The 20,650-nt window shown below is 42.6% G+C and overlaps 1 protein-coding gene across 1 annotated transcript in view; it reads left to right on the top strand.

Annotated features, from left to right (window-relative positions):
- LOC115153775 (sodium-dependent phosphate transport protein 2A-like) overlaps window positions 1-8,323 on the top strand; it is a 56,987-nt gene extending 48,664 nt beyond the window's left edge. The window contains exons 8-9 of the mRNA XM_029699351.1: window positions 7,271-7,482; window positions 8,170-8,323. Of these exons, the coding sequence (XP_029555211.1) occupies window positions 7,271-7,482; window positions 8,170-8,323 (366 nt within the window). The remainder of the gene's footprint in view (window positions 1-7,270; window positions 7,483-8,169) is intronic.
- The last annotated feature ends 12,327 nt before the right edge of the window (window positions 8,324-20,650 follow it).

The following is a 20,650-nucleotide window of genomic DNA, read 5'->3' on the forward strand; positions in this document are numbered from 1 at the left end:
TATGCCATATGGCTGTGGGCTACACTAGTTCATTTAGCAGACAAGATTTGCTTAGAATTCTGTGGCATTGTTTTTTATATTATTTTATAATATGAAGAATACAATTGAACAGAGCTTAAAAATAGAAAGGATATTTTCTCCAAACGATTTCATAGGAAGTGCACACATGCGGCTTTTCTGTGTTGAGCGGTTATGAAACTGGTCCTCCAATATGCATATATGCAACTTCAGTTGTGATACAAATATTGGGCAATATGTTTTGATTCGTAATACATTCTAAGGCTGAATGATGAGGCTCTGATGATGATTTGAAAAAAGTTGCAAGCTGCACACACTTCCTCAGTCTCTCATTCACAATTTGACCAGCACTTGATAATATTCTCACCAGGCCTCGAATTTCTCAGTGGCATCCCCCTTGTGTGGCCGTAATGCCCCCTAAAAAAATGAATGCCTTTTGCGGCCAAAGTGGCCTTTGTGCCCTTGGGCTGAAAATAATCATTATAATTCCTGGCTACCTTGCTCCGAAGCACCTCTTCCTCACATGGCTCTCTCAGACGTAGCCAATACCTGTCAAGTGATCGGGTCCTTCTCACAGGCATCTCAGCTAAGAAGTAGGCTACAAGTGAATGAAGACAGACACATCAGTGACGCAACTACGCGTCCCTCATCGAATTCTGAGGCGCATATTGAAGATGTTAGAACTGTCCACGTTTACCTTTCGTCAGCCAACAAAATGATTAGCCCTAACGAACAGCAAAAGCACTAGCCTATGTCAATCTACTATCCCCATAGTACAAAAGTTTACCTATTCTATTTGTCAACTTGTCCTTCTGTGCAATAAATAAATGTTCCAAACATACTCTGGGACAGTGTGGGATGCGATAGATCCCAAATGAATACGAACATTAGAGTCAATAAAAAAAAAGCTTATACAACAGATCATAAGGTTTAGCTTAAAATGTTGATAAACTATTAGGCTATTTCTTCACATTATAAGCGCAGCAATGCACACACGGCAGTAGGCTATTAGAGTGAATGTTCCAAAATGCAATCAATTAGCGGGAAAACACTTTTTCGAAAGTGACGGCAAATGCGATTATGCAAGAACAAAGTTCTTTGAAGAACCTAAGGGTTCTTGGCACTGAAAATTGCCCCCAAAAGGTTCTTCCAAGAACCCCATAGAAGGTGGGGTTCATCGAGAGACTTCCTTAGTTGTTGGGGGTTCATGCAGGAATCTAACTGCCCAACTGAAACATTTGGATTTGAATTTGAAAGGACAGCAGGTGCAGACGCTTAACAAAAAAAATGAGAGATCTCAATTTAAGGTAAGGTTTGTCCCTTGTATGATCTAAATTGATATTGTTTTATGAGGGGTGCAGCTGTCTAAGGCACTACATCTCAGTGCAAGAGGCGTCACTACAGTCCCTGGTTCGTATCCAGGCTGTATCACATCCGGCCGTGATTGGGAGTCCCATAGGGCGGCGCACAATTGGCCCAGTGTCGTCCGGGTTTGGCCGGGGTAGGCCGTCATTGTAAATAAGAATTTGTTCTTAACTGACTTGCCTAGTTAAATAAAGGTTAAATAAAAGAAATGGACACAAATTCAATGGATATCAAATCAACAAAGAGGTAAGAATATGTATGCTATAATAATATGTTGAAGGCTAGCTGTATTGGGTGCAGATGACTGAACTGCTCACTTTTGTGTCTGTGCCTGCAGGTATACAGACGAGGAGGCATACAAAGGTATGTCAATTGGTATTGGTATGTAATGCAGAGCACATGAACCATCCTCCTCCCTTACCTCGTCAATGAAAATCCCATTTTCAGTTTTTGTTCATTCACATTCACCACTAAAACCAAAGTATGAATACTGTTGTGTGCATGTTTTGTTAAGCATCTGTGTAATTACTATTTTGGGGATTCACAGACTTCACCCTCCCAACACCTCTGATGAATATAACAGGAAACCTGTTCCATCACCATACACTGCAAAATCATTCTGGCTATGGATACGGAGAACATCAACACATTAACATCAACACACCAGAGGGTATACCCATTGGACTTGGGGCTCTGACATGATGCGAGACATGATGTCCCAGATGTGCTCAATTGGATTCAGGTCTGGGGAACGGGCGGGCCAGTCCATAGCATCAATGCCTTCCTCTTGCAGGAACTGCTGACACACTCCAGCCACATGAGGTCTAGCAGTGTCTTGCATTAGGAGGAACCGCACAAGGAGTCTGAGGATCTCATCTCGGTACCTAATGGCAGTCAGGCTACCTCTGGTGAGCACATGGAGGGCTGTGAGGCCCCCCAAAGAAATGCCACCCCACACCATGACTGACCCACTGCCAAACCGGTCATGCTGGAGGATGTTGCAGGCAGCAGAACGTTCTCCACGGCGTCTCCAGACTGTCACGTCTGTCACGTGCTCAGTGTGAACCTGCTTTCATCTGTGAAGAGCACAGGGCTGGCTATGGATACGGATAATTTGCCAATCTTGGTGTTCTCTGGCAAATGCCAAACGTCCTGCACGGTGTTGGGCTGTAAGCACAACCCCCACCTGTGGACGTCGGGCCCTCATACCACCCTCATGGAGTCTGTTTCTGACCGTTTGAGCAGACACATGCACATTTGTGGCCTGCTGGAGGTCATTTTGCAGGGCTCTGGCAGTGCTTCTCCTGCTCCTCCTTGCACAAAGGCGGAGGTAGCGGTCCTGCTGCTGGGTTGTTGCCCTCCTACGGCCTCCTCCACGTCCCCTGATGTACTGGCCTGTCTCCTGGTAGCGCCTCCATGCTCTGGACACTACGCTGACAGACACAGCAAACCTTCTTGCCACAGCTCGCATTGATGTGCCATCCTGGATGAGCTGCACTACCTGAGCCACTTGTGTGGGTTGTAGACTCCGTCTCATGCTACCACTAGAGTGAAAGCACCGCCAGCATTCAAAAGTGACCAAAACATCAGCCAGGAAGCATAGGAACTGAGAAGTGGTCTGTGGTCCCCACCTGCAGAACCACTCCTTTATTGGGGGTGTCTTGCTAATGGCCTATAATTTCCACCTGTTGTCTATTCCATTTGCACAACAGCATGTGCAATTTATTGTCAATCAGTGTTGCTTCCTAAGTGGACATTTTGATTTCACAGAAGTGTGATTGACTTGGAGTTACATTGTGTTGTTTAAGTGTTCCCTTTATTTTTGAGCAGTATATATATATATATATATTTTAATTTGTTATTGTTCTGAACCAACTGCCCTCAAGTTGTAGTTCATTTCATATCCATGCTTCAGAAACAACAATGTGCAATTCTTGATTGTTGACCAATGACCAGTCATCAGAATTGGGTGGGCACGCATATCTACACCAGAAAGAACTTCCTTTCCTCCAGTTTTGCCTGATCATTTTCAGATAGCCAGTAGCCAGTAGCCACCCAAACTAGGCCTATACGTCTAAAGATAAGCAGCTTTAACATAGCACTGCCTTCAATATTATGGGATGAAGGTGTAACAGTCTAGCGAATTTATTAAGATATTTGTGAGGAAGAACAGGGCTACCCGGCTGGCAATGAGCACTCTCCAGGCAGGCTGCCCTCCAAAGTGATGGTGCGATGCAGACAGAACATACTTTCCAACTGATCCTGCAACCACCTCTACAAGTAGGCCATATGATTTAGCTTGCTCTGGACTGCAGAGAAGTGACATGATACAACCCTAGTTGATATGTCAGCTAACATGAATGACTTTCAGCTCCAAATGCAGGTATACAACGCAGTTTATTTCTGTATACTAGCTTGCATTTTGAAAGTGCATCACCATTTATATCTGTAATGACAGGCTATATTTGTGCAGCAATTGTGCGAGCATGTTCGCGCGTGCATGTGTGTGAGCGGAGGTCACAGGTTTTGTACCACTCCTTTTTGGGGGTCACGGGTCAAAAAGTTTGCAAGCCCACTCTGGGTACAAGAACTCCGGCAATCAGTGACGTACCCCGATTGGCAGCACCATTTTGAGGTAATGTTGTTACAACGAGCCTCAATTGGTTTAGGTGGTAAAATGCATCCTAGCAACCGGGTGGCACCCAGCACGGGACCATATGCAATAAAAATAAATAACATTATCATGGAGGTTACCCTACCCAGCAGTCGCAGGTACTGACGACAAAGCACTTTGTAAACTAGCTGGGAATGGGACAGACAAAAATGAACCCCTTCTGTGGTAACACAGGCAATCCATCATTTAATCTGAATCCTGCAAAACCAGCATAAAGTCATTATGCCAATTTGCAAGGTGATGTCAAAATCCTATTGGAATCCAGCCTGAGTGTAGATATCCAACAATTTTAACTTTTATTCACCCACAATATGCATTCTACAATCTGCATTCAGAATTACTACCAGAGTTAGAAAGATGAATAAATGAGACTACTGTATGTAAACCATTGAAACAGGAACAATCGTTTTAGTAGCTGGTGCAATAAATCTAAATAACAGTTTGAATTAGTTTAGAACATTTTAGATTATTTATCTTTGTGTATAGAGCATGCTGGGAACTATGATAATCATGAGTGTGGTTTTGCAGACCAGCTTGACCAGCTAGAAGACCATGCTGGACCAGCATACCCCCCCAATTATTCTTTATTTATTGAGGGGTTCTTTGTCAGGGGTGAGGGTGATGTGTGTAACAATTGTATTTTGCATATCAGGAAGGGTTCTTTACTGCTGTGATCCACCAGGTTTTCCTTTTCTGCCATGAAATGTTATTGTTAGCTGAATTAAGGTGTTGTTGGTTTAAAAGCAGGGCTCTAGACAAACTTTTTCCACTGATGCTACCAACCTTTTCGGTTGATGGAACCAGCACATGATTTGGTCGCACGAATGACCTGACCCGTGTCCCATATGACCTGACCTATGTCCCATAATGTACCTGTATTCCATACAGAACCAGGCTAGTAATGACTGGCCATCATTTAAATTAGCATGCTGTTGACATTCAGGTAACTTTTTTCACAAAAACATTTGTTTTGGTAACAGCTTGAGCCCTGAATAGGAGACTTTGTTGCTGAATGCTGGTTACTAGAGCATATAGCTCACTTGGGATTTGAACTCACAACTTCTTGGTTCCTAATTAACTGAATTTCCTGCTACCCCACAAGGTCTGTGGGCATGACAGATTGGCCACAGATTTAAAGGCACGAATACATTTCTGCACTTTGCTAAAAGTTGTCCAGAATCAAGTAAATAATTGTCAGATTTTGGGGAGAAGTGCATTAATGTTTCAGTAGTGCCACTAGGTACAGCTTTATTAGCAAGAACATACACAGAGTGTATAAAACATTAGGTACACCTTCCTAATATTGAGTTGCACTCCCTTTTACCCTCAGAACAGCCTCAATTCATCAAGGCATGGACTCTACAAGGTGTCAAAAGCATTCTACAGGGGCACTGGTGTCAAGATCGCTATCTTCGAACTCCCGATCATAAATAAACTAAGGCGCAGCGTGCATGGAATTACACATCTTTTTAATGAAAATAAAACTCACCAAAACAACAAAACAGGAGGAAACCGTGACGTTCTGGGGCTCCTCAAAGGCAGCTACACAAAAACAAGATCCCACAACTAAAGGTGGAAACAAAAGGCTGCCTAAGTATGAGTCCTAATCAGAGACAACGATAGAAAGCTGCCTCTGATTAGGAACCATACTCGGCTCAACACAAAGAAATAGGCGAACTAGATTGCCCACCCCACATCACACCCTGACCTAACCAAACTAGAGGAAAATAAATGTCTCTCTAAGGTCAGGGCGTGACAGCTGGACCATGTTGACTCCAATGTTTCCCACAGTTGTGTCAAGTTGGCTCGATGTCCTTTGGGTGGAGGACCATTCTTGATACACACTGGAAACTGTTGAGTGTGAAAAACCCAGCAGTGTTGCAGTTCTTGACACACCCAAACCGGTGAGCTTGGCAGCTACATTACCAGTCAAAAGTTTGGACACATTTACTCATTAAAGGATTTTTCTTTATTTGTACTATTTTCTACATTGTAGACATCGAAACTATGAAAGAAAACATATGGAATAATGTTGTAACCAAAAAATTGTTAAATCTAAATAGATGTTATATTTGAGATTCTTGAAAGTAGACACCCTTTGCCTTGATGACAGCTTTGGTTACTACATGATTCCATATGTATTATTTCATAGTTTTAATGTCTTCACTATAATTCTACAGAGTAGAAAATAGTAAAATACAGAAACCCTTGAATGAGTAGGTGTGTCCAAACTTTTGACTGGTAATGTACTACCATACCCCGTTCAAAGGCACTTAAATATTTTGTCTTGCCCATTCACCCTCTGAACAGCACACATACACAATCCATGTCTCTATTGACTCAAGGCTTAAACATTCTTCTTTAACCTGTCTCATCCCCTTCATCTACACCAATATAAGTGGATTTAAGTGACATCAATAATAGACTACAGTTTTTAACTGGATTCACCTGGTCAGTCTATGTCATGGAAAGAGCAGCTGTTCCTAATGTTTAATACACTCAGTGTATATCTACACATTCTCAAAATTAGGGTACAGTTAGGGTACAGTGTTGTTCACCGTGGTACAAAAAGTTCAAAGGTACACATAAGGTACCTTCAGAGGTACACATAGGAACTCACATGGTACTGGTCGGTTCCTTTTAGGGCACATGTGTGGACAATCTAGTATAATGGTAAAACATTTTGGCAAATATTTTAAACATAAGGTCACTGCGCTTTTTAAATGTAGGTGGGGTGCATTTGCATGTTTAGGGGCATGATCTAATAATATATGATTGTGCCAACCATCAGTGGAAGTGTTGTATCAGTTTAAGTGGTTGATGGTTATGTTGGGCATGCTATTTTAAAGAGCTGCACTGATAAGAATTCGTTGAGCATTTCACAGTAACTTAATTGAACTTGTCTGGAAGTTACTGTGAAATTTGGTTACCTAACTACCAATCAACTCTCAGTAAGTTATTGTATAATTCAGACTAACTTAATAACCAGTAACTGCTAGTAACTCACTGGCAATTAACTGCTAGTAACTCACTGGCAATTAACTGCCGGTAACATACTGGCAGCTTCACTGGCATCAACTAACGGGGCCTCAATGACATCACAGTGAAGAACCTCTACCCGCTACCAATCATCTCCTCAGCCTTCAAGCCGCTCCAGGCAGGGGGGAAGCCAGCACCCTAGCTTCCCCCCTGTCTGAACTCACCTCTCTGAAGGTTCCTTTCACATGGTACCCAGCTGCTGACCGGGCATTCCGGGACCTCAAACAAGTTCATCCTGACACGTCCCGCCAGTTTGTGGTGGGGGCCGATGCATCGGATGTTGGAGTGGTGGCAGTTCTGTCCCAGCTTTCGGCCCTGGACCTGAAGTTACATCCCTGTGCCTTCTTCTGCCATTGTCACGGAGAGGAATTACGATGTGGGGAATTGTGAGCATCTCGCTGTGAAGATGGCGTTGGAGGAGTGGAGGCACTGGCTGGAGGGGGCAGAACATCAGTTCATTATGTGGACAGACCACAAGAACTTGGAATATCTCTGCACCACCAAGCGGCTCAATTCCAGGCAAGCTAGGTGGGCTCTGTTTTCCACCTGGTTCAACTTCTCCCTCTCATCCCAACCGGGATCCAAGAATCTCAAGCCGGATGCACTGTCAGCCCCACGGCTACACCCCCGGAATCCGAGACCATCCTTCCCACCTCGTGCTTGGTGACGGCACTCAGTTGGGGAATAGGGAAGCAGGTCCGGGAGGCGCAGAGTTCCCAGCCGAACCCCGGGGGGGGGGGGGGGTTCGGTGTCCAGAACAAACCGGCTGTTTGTTCCGGACACTGTCAACTCCTCGGTCCTGGAGTGGGCGCACTCCTCCAGGCTTGCCTGCCACCCAGGCTCCCGTCAGACCCTGGCCTTTGTGCGACAATGCTTTTGGTGGCCTACCATAATTCCTGATGTCTCCGCGTTCATCACCTCCTGCACGATTTGTGCGCAGAACAAGACACCACTGCAAGCTCCGACTGGTCTACTCCAACTTCTGCCTGTTCCTCACCGTCCCTGGTCTCACATATTCCTGAACTTTGTCACGGGTCTTCCCCCATCTGATGGCAACACCGCCATCCTGACAGTTGTGGACTGGTTTTCCAAAGCCGCCCACTTCGTTCCTCTCCCAAGCTACCCTCCACCAAAGAGACGGACCAGCTCATGGTGCAGCACGTCTTACGGATGCACGGACTCCCAGTGGACATGGTCTCTGACCGGGGTCCTCAGTTCTCGTCCTAGTTCTGGAAGGCACACTCATTGGGTCGTCGGCCAGCCTGTCCTCCGGTTTCCACCCTCAGTCCAATGGCCAGTCGGAGCGAGCCAACCAAGACCTGGAGACTACTCTTTGCTGCCTGGTGTCGTGTCTTTGGCATCATTAAAACTGAAGACATATTTATCAAATAACTCTCTGTAATTATTATTACGCGATTAACCTGATTAATCATGTAACTGTAATTAACTAGGAAGTCGGGGCACCAATGAAAATATTCAGATTACAAAGTTATAATTTTCGTAATATAACTTTCAGATATTTTACTATCTGAACAATTAGTCTTCTGATTAATGACGTATTATTTACCTCATGTCAGTCTCATTCTAAACGTCGTAAATTGTTGGTTATCTGCACGAACACAGTCTTCACTATGAGTCATCCATACATCAATTGTCTTAAAATCATTTATTTACTAACTAAGTAATTCACAGAAATGCATAACAAACAGTAGATATCGTTACAAAGAAATGATAGAGGAATGTGCCCTAGTGGGCTAAACCGGCATGGCGGCTTGTTAGACAAAAGAGGGGTCAACTGAGAAGGCACTACAGAGTTGATAATTATAACAATTGAAATGCTAATCCTTTGCACATGAACGCTCACTCATTCGGGAACAACTGCAATCAATATATATATTTACGCTCAGTGTTGTCGGGATCTCTGTTGAAAAGTTTGTTTCTGTTGGAGAGTCTGTCCGCCCTCTCTCTCTCTGTCGTGGTTAGAATGGATAGTTCAGAGTGACATTTATTCATGTCGTTATAGAATAGCTGTTTTCGGCGGTTGTCGGTCTTCACGTTCAATGATACCGAATTCCTAGCTGCAGATTAGTAATTAATATCAAAGACTTGTTCTTATTCTGTTGGTATCGATAGTCTAAGAGTTTAACCACGTGGTATGGTTAAAAGTTTAGCAAGAGGTAAGCTGGTCTCCAACCTTTAGCCATCTCGTAATTGAGGTAAGCTCGGTCTGGTGATAGAAAACCTCGGTGGGGGTTTTATTCAGAAGAGCAGAAAAGGGCCTGTCCCATGACGCCAGACCATAACTGTGCTCATGGGCGGTCCTCGAATTTAGTTAAGACTCCAAAGGGAATTGGAGTTTCCTTCATTAAACAGTCCAAAATCACATTACACAATTTCACAAACAGTTCCATCCTTATTCATTCATTTTATACAACCATTTAAATGTAAGGCTCATACCTGAGACTCTTCTATAAACATGATTATGGTAATGTGGCCGTATTGTCTCTCATGAGTGTCACAAAATTGTACCAAACGGACCAGTTCGTAGCTGGATTCTTCACCGATCTTTTATACCTTCTCCAGAACCTGAATATTGTTCAGTTGTCAAGTTCTGTGAGGTAGAAGAATTCCTTTGTTTGGTCTATGAAAACTCACTCTCTCTCTCTATACTGGGGCCATGAAGCAGGATCTTCTCATAGGAATTTACGACCTCTTCTGACCACAGCAGCCTGGGTGTGGGAGACAGAGGTAGGGGGATGGTGCATAGAAAACCCAAAGAGGGCAACGTCATGACACTGGTCTCCGCCAACCCCACCACCTGGAGCAAGCAACTAGTGTCGGTCAAAAACGGCCACAACACCCTTCCCTGCTCTGCCACGTGTCTCTTGCCCTTTGAGTGTTCCATGGGTTATCAGCCCCAGCTGTTTCCGGGTTAAGAGGAAGAGGTCGGCATACTCTTGGCCCAGATGTTTGTCCGCCGCTGTCGCCGTACCTGGAAGAGAGCCCGGTCGTATTTTCTCAAGACTGACCTCCAGGTATTGATGACAAGCGGACCGCCACCGGACCCTGTTTCCCCAGTATCATCTCAAGCAGAAGGTATGGCTGGCCACCTGTGATCTGCTCCTCCGGGTGGAGTCCTGCAAACTTTCCCCCCGGTTTATCGGCCCTTTCCCATCTCCAAAATCATTAGCCCCTCTGCTGTTCGTCTTCTGTTGCCCCGTACCCTCCATATACATCACCCTTTCATGTGTCATTTTGCCTACCCCTGTTCTAGTAATAACCTTTTGTTACTTCGACACTGTCAGCATCTGGGTCTTCCCTGAAATGTGATAAAGAGAGTATTCATCTATATTTTGTAGCTGTCTATTTACCCCCACAAACTGATACTGGCACTAAGACCGCACTCAATGAGCTGTATAGGGCAGGGGTTCTTCAACTTTTTCATCGTGGGACCCAAAATATAAATTCTGTGTTTTCCTGGGACCCAAGCTTATGAAAACATGTAACTACACGTAAATATCGGTACATTTAATTGCCCTTATGCCAGCCTAAAACAAATGCAATACAGTCAAATAACAATTAAATTAAATATAAATAGCTATTCATGTTTATTTTTTCCCCATTAAAACACTGTCTAGGTTGGAACTGTTAAAATAAAATAGATCATTTTCATTCTGAACTGAAATAAACTGATTGATCACATCACACAGATGAAAACCAGAAAACACACACAAAGCTCTAATGAGAGGTGTGTGGCTGGTTGAAGCTTCAACAAGCATTTCTATTCTGGGCTCATTTGTTGACAGTGCAACCCTGAGGTCATGCTCAGCACGGAGTCTGTTTCTGTATTTGTTTTTTAAGTATGCCAGAGTTGAGAACCCTGACTCATAGGTATGTGTTGCCAAACTGGATCAGAACAACTATTGCTTTCTCAGTCAGGCAGGATACCACTTCCTGCTGTAGATGAGTTCCAGAACTGTGTGAGTGGGTTTTCCTCAAAAAGCATCTCGCTTCAATCTGTTTATTCCACTTCAGAATACATTTTTTTACTTGTATTTTAACAGCAATAGTTCCAACCTAGACTTGTTTTCAACAATAATTTCAACAATAGGCCTAATCATGTTTCATCTTCATATGTACTGTTACTTAGGGCAGCACTATCAGTAGTTACCTAGCTTGCTTTGCCTAACTTTAGCTAGCTAGCTAGCTATTATCTGTGTACAAGGGGATTGTTTGAAAGAGAAACATCTACTGCTATGAGAGAGTACTCCCTTATTTCTGCTGATCATCACCTGCTATAAAATGACAACAATGCCTTGCTAGCTGACTTACTTTTCCACTGTCAAAGCACTGTTTCCTGAAGCATTCTGCCCTGTTCTGAAAGAACTCTCTGGGTTTACTGTCATGCTCAGTGTTGCCAGGTCCAGCTAAAATTTCTAGACCAATGACCTCTGAAAAGTTGCACACAAGGCCTGAAATCTAGCCCCCCCCCAAAAAAAAATCACAGCAAGAGAGGAGTTGCCACATTTATCCATGAAACCCTTTTTCCATAATGTTATCGAGCAAATTAACGAATATCTAGATGATTTTTAACGACGTAGGCTAAGAAGCAAAATTTGTTTTTCCATCAAAGTAATAATTCTTGTATGGTTAAGAATATGTTGCAAAACAAAAGATAAATCGCCCTTAAACTCTCCAGATTTTTTTTTCTCAATGGATGTTGATTTAACTTGTTTTAAGTGCAATGATTAAACAATAAGGAGGTGTGGTATGTGGCCAATATACCACGGCTAAGGGCTGTTCTTACGCACCACCCAACACAGAGTGCCTGGACACAGCTCTTAGCCATGGTATATTGGCCATATACCACAAAACCCTGAGGAGCCTTATTGCTATTATAAACTGGTTAACAATGTAATTAGAATAGTAAAAAGTGTTTTTTTTTTGTCATTCCCAGCATTCAGGGCTCAAACCACCCAGTTTATAATTGTAATTATAAACTGGGTGGGTGGAGCCCTGAATGCTGATTGGCTGACAGCTGTGGTATATTAGACCGTATACCACGGATATGACAAAACATTTATTTTTACTGCTCTAATTACGTTGGTAACCAGTATATAATAGCAATAAGGCACCTCGGGGGTTTGTGATATATGGCCAATAGACCACGGCTAAGGGCTGTGTCCAGAAACTCTGCGTTGTGTCATGCATAAGAACAGCCCTTAGCCGTGGTTATATTGGCCATGTATCACACCTCCTCTGGCCTTATTGCTTAAATAAATGTGCATAACTATAGATAAAAGTTGGACAGAGGATCTCAATCTCTGTGCAAGAAACACTTGAATAAACTTCCAAAAACGAATGTTAGGTTATTTTCTGGTAATTGTGCCCGATGTTAAGACAACAAACCGTTATGAATTGTCTCATTGCTAGATTGACTTATTTCAGTAGACATAGGCTAGGCATACTGACTAAAATCTGGGTTTAAAATTGTAATTCAACTTTGCCATGGTTTGCTGAGCTAGATGCAGGTAGCCTACAGCCCCTGAAAAGGCCAACACCTCATTTCAGAGCGAATTTATCTAAAGAGCTCTAGTGCGCCAAAAGTAATTTTCCAATGATTTGTTGCCGTTATCGGTTCTAGCGCGTTAATGTTATATGGAAAAAGAGTGTCTCCATAATGACCAATCTAAATAGCCTACCAACAAATGGTAAAAAGTTGTCACGATGTGCTGCTACTACTCCTTGACACAGCTGCCTCTGCTGCAGCATTCTCTTAACCAGTGCTCTCAATGCACACACCCCTCTGGCCCCACTCACTCACTCACTCACTCACTCACTCACTCACTCACTCACTCACTCACTCACTCACTCATAGTTCATTATATATCACATTTTTTTAAGAGAAATGCCATGACGGGCGCGGTGCAATTTTCCCCCATGACATCGTTTTCAAAGTGCCCAATTTTGCGAGAACATGGAAACACTGGTCATGCTGTGGATGTTTGGTCAGGACGTGCCATTTTACATTTTTTTCTCAATCGCTAAAACACAATTTCTGAAACCTTGCTCCATTTCCTGAAAACATTAAACACAAAACCTCATCTCCAAGCGCTATTTACATAACCTCTGACTCCTCTCGCAAAATGAAACATTCGCCTCAAAACAGTTTTACCTGTGTTCAAAATCAGACACTGCTCTCAAATCATAAACAAAGTGATCAAAATGATATACACTCTCAAGCAGTCAGTAAACAATACACCGAAAAATAGAAAACACATTGTTCAAGACATACAAATCTCAGGGAGAAGTAAATTTGTAATCTAAAAAAATATTCATATTTTTCCATCATTGTCCTTTGATGAACGAAAACATGTTCTATCATAGTAGCTCAAAATTTATCAGAAATTACTACTCTGCTTTGCTCTTTGCAATTTTGTTTTTTGTTCTTCCTCCTCCTTGTACCCCTATTTATACAGTACTGTACCCTGCATCTCACAAACTTGTCCTTTGTCTCTGTGATACTGTAATTCTTGTTCTTTGTTGATATGAACCTGCAACCAGTCAAAATCTATTGAGCAGTCAGTACTGTTAATAAATGGAAAGCACAATGTTCAGGGCCATACAACTTGTCCATTGTACAGTATACAGCCTACAATGCACTGTACTACAGTATACAATACTAAAAGGGACAAAAATCAAAGGAGTAAACATGTGATCGATGTGCGTCTTCTTGTCTTTGGGCTGGGTCAGGCCAGAGGCACTTCGTCGACATCACAAGCAAGATTGTCCCTCCTGAGGCAACGGGGGAAGAAGCCTCTTGTGTGCCGTATCCAGCCCTGACATGATTCCTCACCTGTATCACCACAGGCTAAATCCATGGCTTGCAGCAGATTTACTCTGGTGTAGGGTTGTCTATCATACACTTGCCATCTCCAAGAGGAGAAAAACTTCTCAATCGGATTCAGGAAAGGCGAGTATGGAGGGAGGTACAAGTTCATAAACTGCCCATTGATGTTAAACCATTCCCTTACCTGAGCAGCTCGGTGGAAACTGACATTGTCCCACACTATCACATAGGTGGGAATGGGATTCTCATTTAGCTCTTGACCCTGCTGCTCTTGAACCTGCTGCTCAAATAAAATATTTCTTAGATTGGCACTAAATCTTCGAAGGTGCTGGGTGTTATATGGCCCGAGTGTAACATGGTGATGTAGAACACCATGGTTGCTGATAGCAGCACAGATTGTGACATTGCCACCTCGTTGACCAGGGACTTCAACAATGGCCCGCTGTCCAATCATGTTTCGGCCTCTCCTTCTCCTCTTTGTTAGATTGAAGCCTGCTTCATCGACAAAGATGAACTCATGGGGTCTGTCCAAGGATTCCACGTCAAATATTGTGTGTGTAGAAATACAATATACTTTTGTAAGTCGTATAGAGACAGTGCTATACTGTAGAGTACAATTAGGCCTACTGTATGCACTTCTGATTCACATACATTGTATGTACTGAAGAGTAATGTCATTCACATAGTATGTGTTAGTACTGTAGACAATCTGGATTACAGTAAATGCTTCTGAATGTACACTTACTTGCACATACTGAGCTCGCAATTCTTTCACCCTTGGTGAGTTGCGCTCAAAAGGTACTCTGTATACTTGTTTCATTCGCATCCTGTTACGATGGAGGACACGGTCAATTGTGGAAACGCTCACACTGTCGATTCCCTGGAAGTGTGTGTTGGCTTGTATCACTCGTTCCTGGATTTCTCTGAGTTGTATTGCATTATCTTGAAGGACCATGCCAACTATAACGGTCTCGCTCCCAAGTGAATATAGCTGTCCTTCTACCTGCATGTGGCAGCCTTGCAATTCTACAAAAAGTAGTTGTGCAGTTACAAATCATATTCATGCAGTACAACACATACAGTGATTAACTTTACAAATGTCTATTGAAACAGCTGCATATAGTGTAGTACAGTAAATTTGCAATTACAAAAATACAGTAGTATACTGTACCTGTTCTCTTCTCTGAATGTCCTTAATATGGTGAACACAGAAAATCGGCTCAAATTGGGTTGCACTCTAAGTCCTGCTTCCCTCATTGTCAGTCCATGGACAAGAACATGGTCTATAACTGTTGCTCGAATTTCATCAGATATTTCCATTCTTTATCTTCCTCTTCCTCTTCGTCCTTCTCTTCCTCTTTCTTGCCCTCCTCCTCCTCTTCCTCCTCGTCGCCCACCTCGCATAGGCACTCGTCCTCGTCCTCTCACATTGTTTCTTCTATCCATTCTCAGACTTTCTCCTTCCCACCTTCAACAACCTGTCTGCTCTCTGAACTGGCTTATATTGGTTGTGTCGCATCATTTGAAACAGGTTAAATCAATTTTGAGTGGTTGTGTTCAATCAATGACATGTGTTCTCTCTTTGTATTTGATTGTTGCCACTTGTGTTTACCAGTATGGATGACATGTGCATTAGAGTGCAGAATGTGTTTTGAGAATGAGAATGTGTTTAGAGTTTTGCTGAAAAGTCTAAGTGAGATCTGCAAATTGTGTTTTACCATGTGAAATGGTTTAAGGTATTGACAACAGACTGCATAATTAGCTAAATGAGTCCAGGCAACTGAGAACTTTGTTCAGCCAATGTGTTTTAGTGTTTTAGCAATTGAGAAAAACTGTAATTTGTTCATTTTGAGAGACTCATTACTAAGCACTTCCCCACACAAAACACATTGTGGGCGCTCCTCGTTATTTCTCAAAGTTTGTATGAAAGAGAGAGAAACTCATCACTGTATTTGCTTTTCATGGCGGTTGAGCTCAGTCAACTTAGGCAGCGGCAAGTGGGAATGATAAGTCATTGGCTGAATGACAGCGCTGCAGCGTTTGAGTCGCGGAGTGGTCTTCAAGAAAACTGCAGAAAAAAGATCTGGTAATCCGCAAATCACACGGCTATCTCCCTCCCACTCATGCACCTGCCAAACTGACACCGCTAAGCAGAGAGTGCACTGAACACAGAGCGCTGTTGGACTTGGCCAAAAATATTCCAGTAATTCATGAAATCATTTTACATTTACTCTAACACATCGTGACCCACCATTAATAGGTCGCGACCCATACTTTAAGAAAGGCTGGTATAGGGCCATAATCAAACAAGAAAATGTTCACCCAGAGGCGGTGGTCCTACTGGTCGGTGACTATAACGCAGGAAAACTGAAATACATTTGACCTAATTTCTACCAGCATGTCACCTGTCATGAATCTCCTGTGAGGATCCAAATGATCAGGTTACAGTGGATCAGCTCTACAGCGCTCTCTTTCTCCCACAGAGGGGGAGAGGGATGGATGTAGGGGTTTTATGGCACCTCACTTGATCGTAAACCATAGGCAGCAGAAAATTCCCTTTGGGGCCTAGTTTGGGTGATCGGAATGTCTGTATGCCTTATGAAGAGTTTACCGCCCAAGAACTTCAACATCAAACAATGGACACCGGGACAATATATTCAATCTTCTGAATGTTGATAATGATGAGAAATGGGAAATGAATGTCTATTTTGTGATTGAAATTATCAGAAAGACATTATAACGGGAACATTATAACTTTAAGAGCTTTCATACGGTACATATCAGATTTACATCTAAATGTTTTAAAAGTTACATGATTAAATATGAAACTATTTGTGAAAAGATAGAAATTTGATTTTAGTCTTCTAATGAGATAATGTTTTTTCATGTCTGTTGCGCACTAACTAAGCCACGCCCCTAATGAGGTCAGAGTTTGTGTCTACATGATGGAACCGCCTTTCAGGCCAGAGTGCTTATAAGGACTCGCTGAGAATTTAAATACAGACCAGAGAACGTGAGGACGTGGTCCACACGTTGAAATGGTTAAAACTACAAGACCAGAAAATGGTAAGACCCTCTGAAACTCTCGACGAGTGAAGAAGTTGAAGACTACAACAAAACATGCACCGTCTGCAGGTCTGCATGTAAAGTAGCCTAGGACAATTGACCAAGACGGGAGGGAAGATAGAGCCCTATCATCACCGTGTGGTACATCTGATGTATCCATTCTAAGAACACTCCAGAACAAAAGCAGCCTACAACTAAGAAGGACATTGTGATCTCTGGTGGACAACCAGAGACTTGCATCGAACTACTTCCCATATACAAATGTATGTGCGATAAGTCCACTCTCTTTGTCTCTCCCGCTCTTTATCTTTCCCCACCCACTTTCCATTGTGTAACAAGCCGTCATATCGGGTTAGTCCACTAGGGCCTTTTCATTGCATTATGTTAGCAATCAATAATCTGTACCGTGTGTGTGTGTGTGTGCGTGTTAATGTATATCTTTGATTATTTAGTTAGTAAATAAATAATTAAGCCAATTTGTGTATCGCTGATTCATCACTCAGGTTAGGGTTCGTGCAGATTTACGAAGTCAATGACGTTCAGAATGAGACTGATATCAGGAAATGATTAATTGATGACTGGCATGATATCGATATATTCTTGAGTTAATCCGGGAAACTGTAACTCATTAAATAAACTTTTGCCGTGGTGCCCCAAATTCCTAATGAGTTAATTGTTACATGATTCATTTAATCAAGTAATAATTAAACATAGTTGGTCATTATTCGATGAATTGCAGTCATCACATTAATGATAGTCACGACACACCTGTGCAACTAGAGACAAAAAAACTCTAGATCAATTTTACTCCACACAGAGACGCATAAAAAGCTCTCCCTCGCCCTCCATTTGGCAAATCTGACCATAACTCTATCCTCCTGATTCCTGCTTACAAGCAAAAACTCAAACAAAAAGTAACAGTGATGTGCTCAATACGGAAGAGGTCTGATGAAACGGATGCTAAGCTACAGGACTGTTTCGCTAGCACAGACTTGAACATTTTCCGGGATTCATCCGGTGGCATTGTGTCACAGATTTCGTCGTGTTGAGGAAAAGACCAAAATGCAGCGGGATTGTGGACACTCATGTTTATTAAGAAAACATGTAAAGCATCCACTTGAACCAAAAAAAACAATAAACAGTACTTACAACGGTAACAGTTTTGCAGGCTATCCAAAAACGCAGTGCAAAATCAATCTCCCACAAAAGACAAACACACCCTCATATATGGGACTCTCAATCAAAGGCAAATAGACAACACCTGCCTTCAATTGAGAGTCCCAACCCCAATGAACCCAAACATGGAAACAGACACACTAGAGTAAACATAGAATACATGAAAATCAAACAGTGCCCAAAAACCCCGGAATACCCAAATCAACTGCCCTACAACAAACACACCACCCCTAACCACATAAAACAAATACCCTCTGCCACGTCCTGACCAAACTACAATACCAATTAACCCTTATACTGGCCAGGACGTGACACATTGAGGAATATACCACATCAGTCAACGGCTTCATTAACAAGTGAATCGACAACGTTGTCCCACAGTGAAGCCGTGGATTACAGGAAATATCCGCACTGCGCTAAAGGCTAGAGCTGCCGCTTTCAATGAGTGGGATACTAATCCGGACGCTTATAAGAAATCTGGCTACCCCCACTGATGAAGCATCAAACAGGCAAAGCTTCAATACAGGACAAAGATCAAATCATACTACACTAAATCTATGTTAGTGGTAGCTGTTCTGTTCCAGTACCATAGGTGGCAGTGTATGCACCTTTCAGCATATTGTTATGTTGATGAAGGTCGAGGGCAAAGGCGAGGAGCAATGGTGGTATGCACTGGGCGTGGACAAATGTGCAGCAGCAGCAGCACCAGCAACTCCCAGTACATACCACCGTTGCGCCTCGCTGTAGCCCTCAACCTTCATCAACATAACAATAAAATTAAAGTGGTTCAACACTTCCACTAATGGTTGGCACTAATACAACATATTTTAGACCATGGCCCCAAATATGCTAATGAGCCCCCACCAGCACATTGCCCTGACCTTCATTTCAAACAAAGTGCAGTGCATGTAAGGTAAACAACACGTCATTTTACAGGTCATTTTTAACTGTGTGCCATAAGCACATATGAAGTATCCTATGAGCATAACAATAGAAGCTGTTATTACTTCTACCTGGAACCAGAGGGTTCTTAATGATCGGGTTCTAAATAAAACTCAAAAGGGTTCCCCTACAGGGACAAATCAAAGGGTTCTACATGGCACACATAAGGGTTCCCCCACAGGGACAAATTGCATAACTCTGTAACCAGAGGGTTTTTCATGACAGGGTTCTGTGTATATCCCAAATTGTTCCCCTACAGGATAAAAAAAGTATCTAAGTGTTCTACGTGGCACCCAAAAGTGTACCCCCATAGGGACAAATCACAATGTCTATTGGTTCTAATCTTTTAACAATCTTAATCAAACCCACAAAACCAGTGGTCTGGCAGGAAATTCAGGTCACTGGCAACTGAGAGGTTGTGAGTTCAAATCCCAAGTGAGGTTATTTAAGAAAAGTCTAAGGTTGCCAATATATTTAGCCGCAACTGCACTTATGTAATGTACCCTCCTTTCCCCAGCATTCTACAATTCTCCAGGGACTTGGAGCCCTTGGGGTTTGTGTGCGAGAAGTGCAGCCTTGCTTTTTCCATGATGCCTTTGGTCCACAGCCTCCAGGTTCAGTTCCCTGTAGCCAATAAAGAATACTGTGTAGAGAGAGAGAGAGAGAGAGAAAGAGATAGAGACAGGATCCATAGCAGCACAATGGTCAAAATGGAATATTCATATGGGTGTCTAAGAGAGTTGCTGTTGCCTTTTGATTTGTTTTGTTTTGTGTCTCTGGGAACTATAAGTGTGCAGTGGTATTTCATTTCCATATGACCTTCTTGGCCTGTCACCTACTCCATTATTGCAATATGCCACCTGCTGCAATCAGCAGAAGTTTATGGAGTTTGTTTTTAATTGGCTCGGGTGCCCCCACAATTAGCTCTGTGACTAGAGACACAATGACAGAGACATGGCATAGGAGAGACACCTTTGGTTACCTTAAAATGTCTCCAATTGTCATTTGAGATGCTTTACAGCCTGAAAAGAAAATATGACACAATTGAAATGCATCCTACAGGTTTGATTGATAGGCTCTTTTGCTCTCCAAACTGAAAAATATAAATCAGTAGAATCATCACAAATCACTCTCCTCATCCCTGCCTTCTTATGAGAATCTATTTTAGTGTAGTGTCAGCCCATACAGTGAGGGGGAAAAGTATTTGATCCCCTGCTGATTTTGTATGTTTGCCCACTGACAAAGAAATGATCAGTCTATAATTTTAATGGTAGGTTTATTTGAACAGTGAGAGACAGAATAACAACAACAAAAAATCCAGGAAAACGCATGTCAAAAATGTTATAAATTGATTTGCATTTTAATGAAGGAAATAAGTATTTGACCCCCTCTCAATCAGAAAGATTTCTGGCTCCCAGGTGTCTTTTATACAGGTAACGAGCTGAGATTAGGAGTGCACTCTTAAAGGGAGTGCTCCTAATCTCAGCTTGTTACCTGTATAAAAGACACCTGTCCACAGA

This window comes from Salmo trutta, chromosome 19 (assembly GCF_901001165.1).
Source record: "Salmo trutta chromosome 19, fSalTru1.1, whole genome shotgun sequence".
NCBI lineage: Eukaryota > Metazoa > Chordata > Actinopteri > Salmoniformes > Salmonidae > Salmo > Salmo trutta.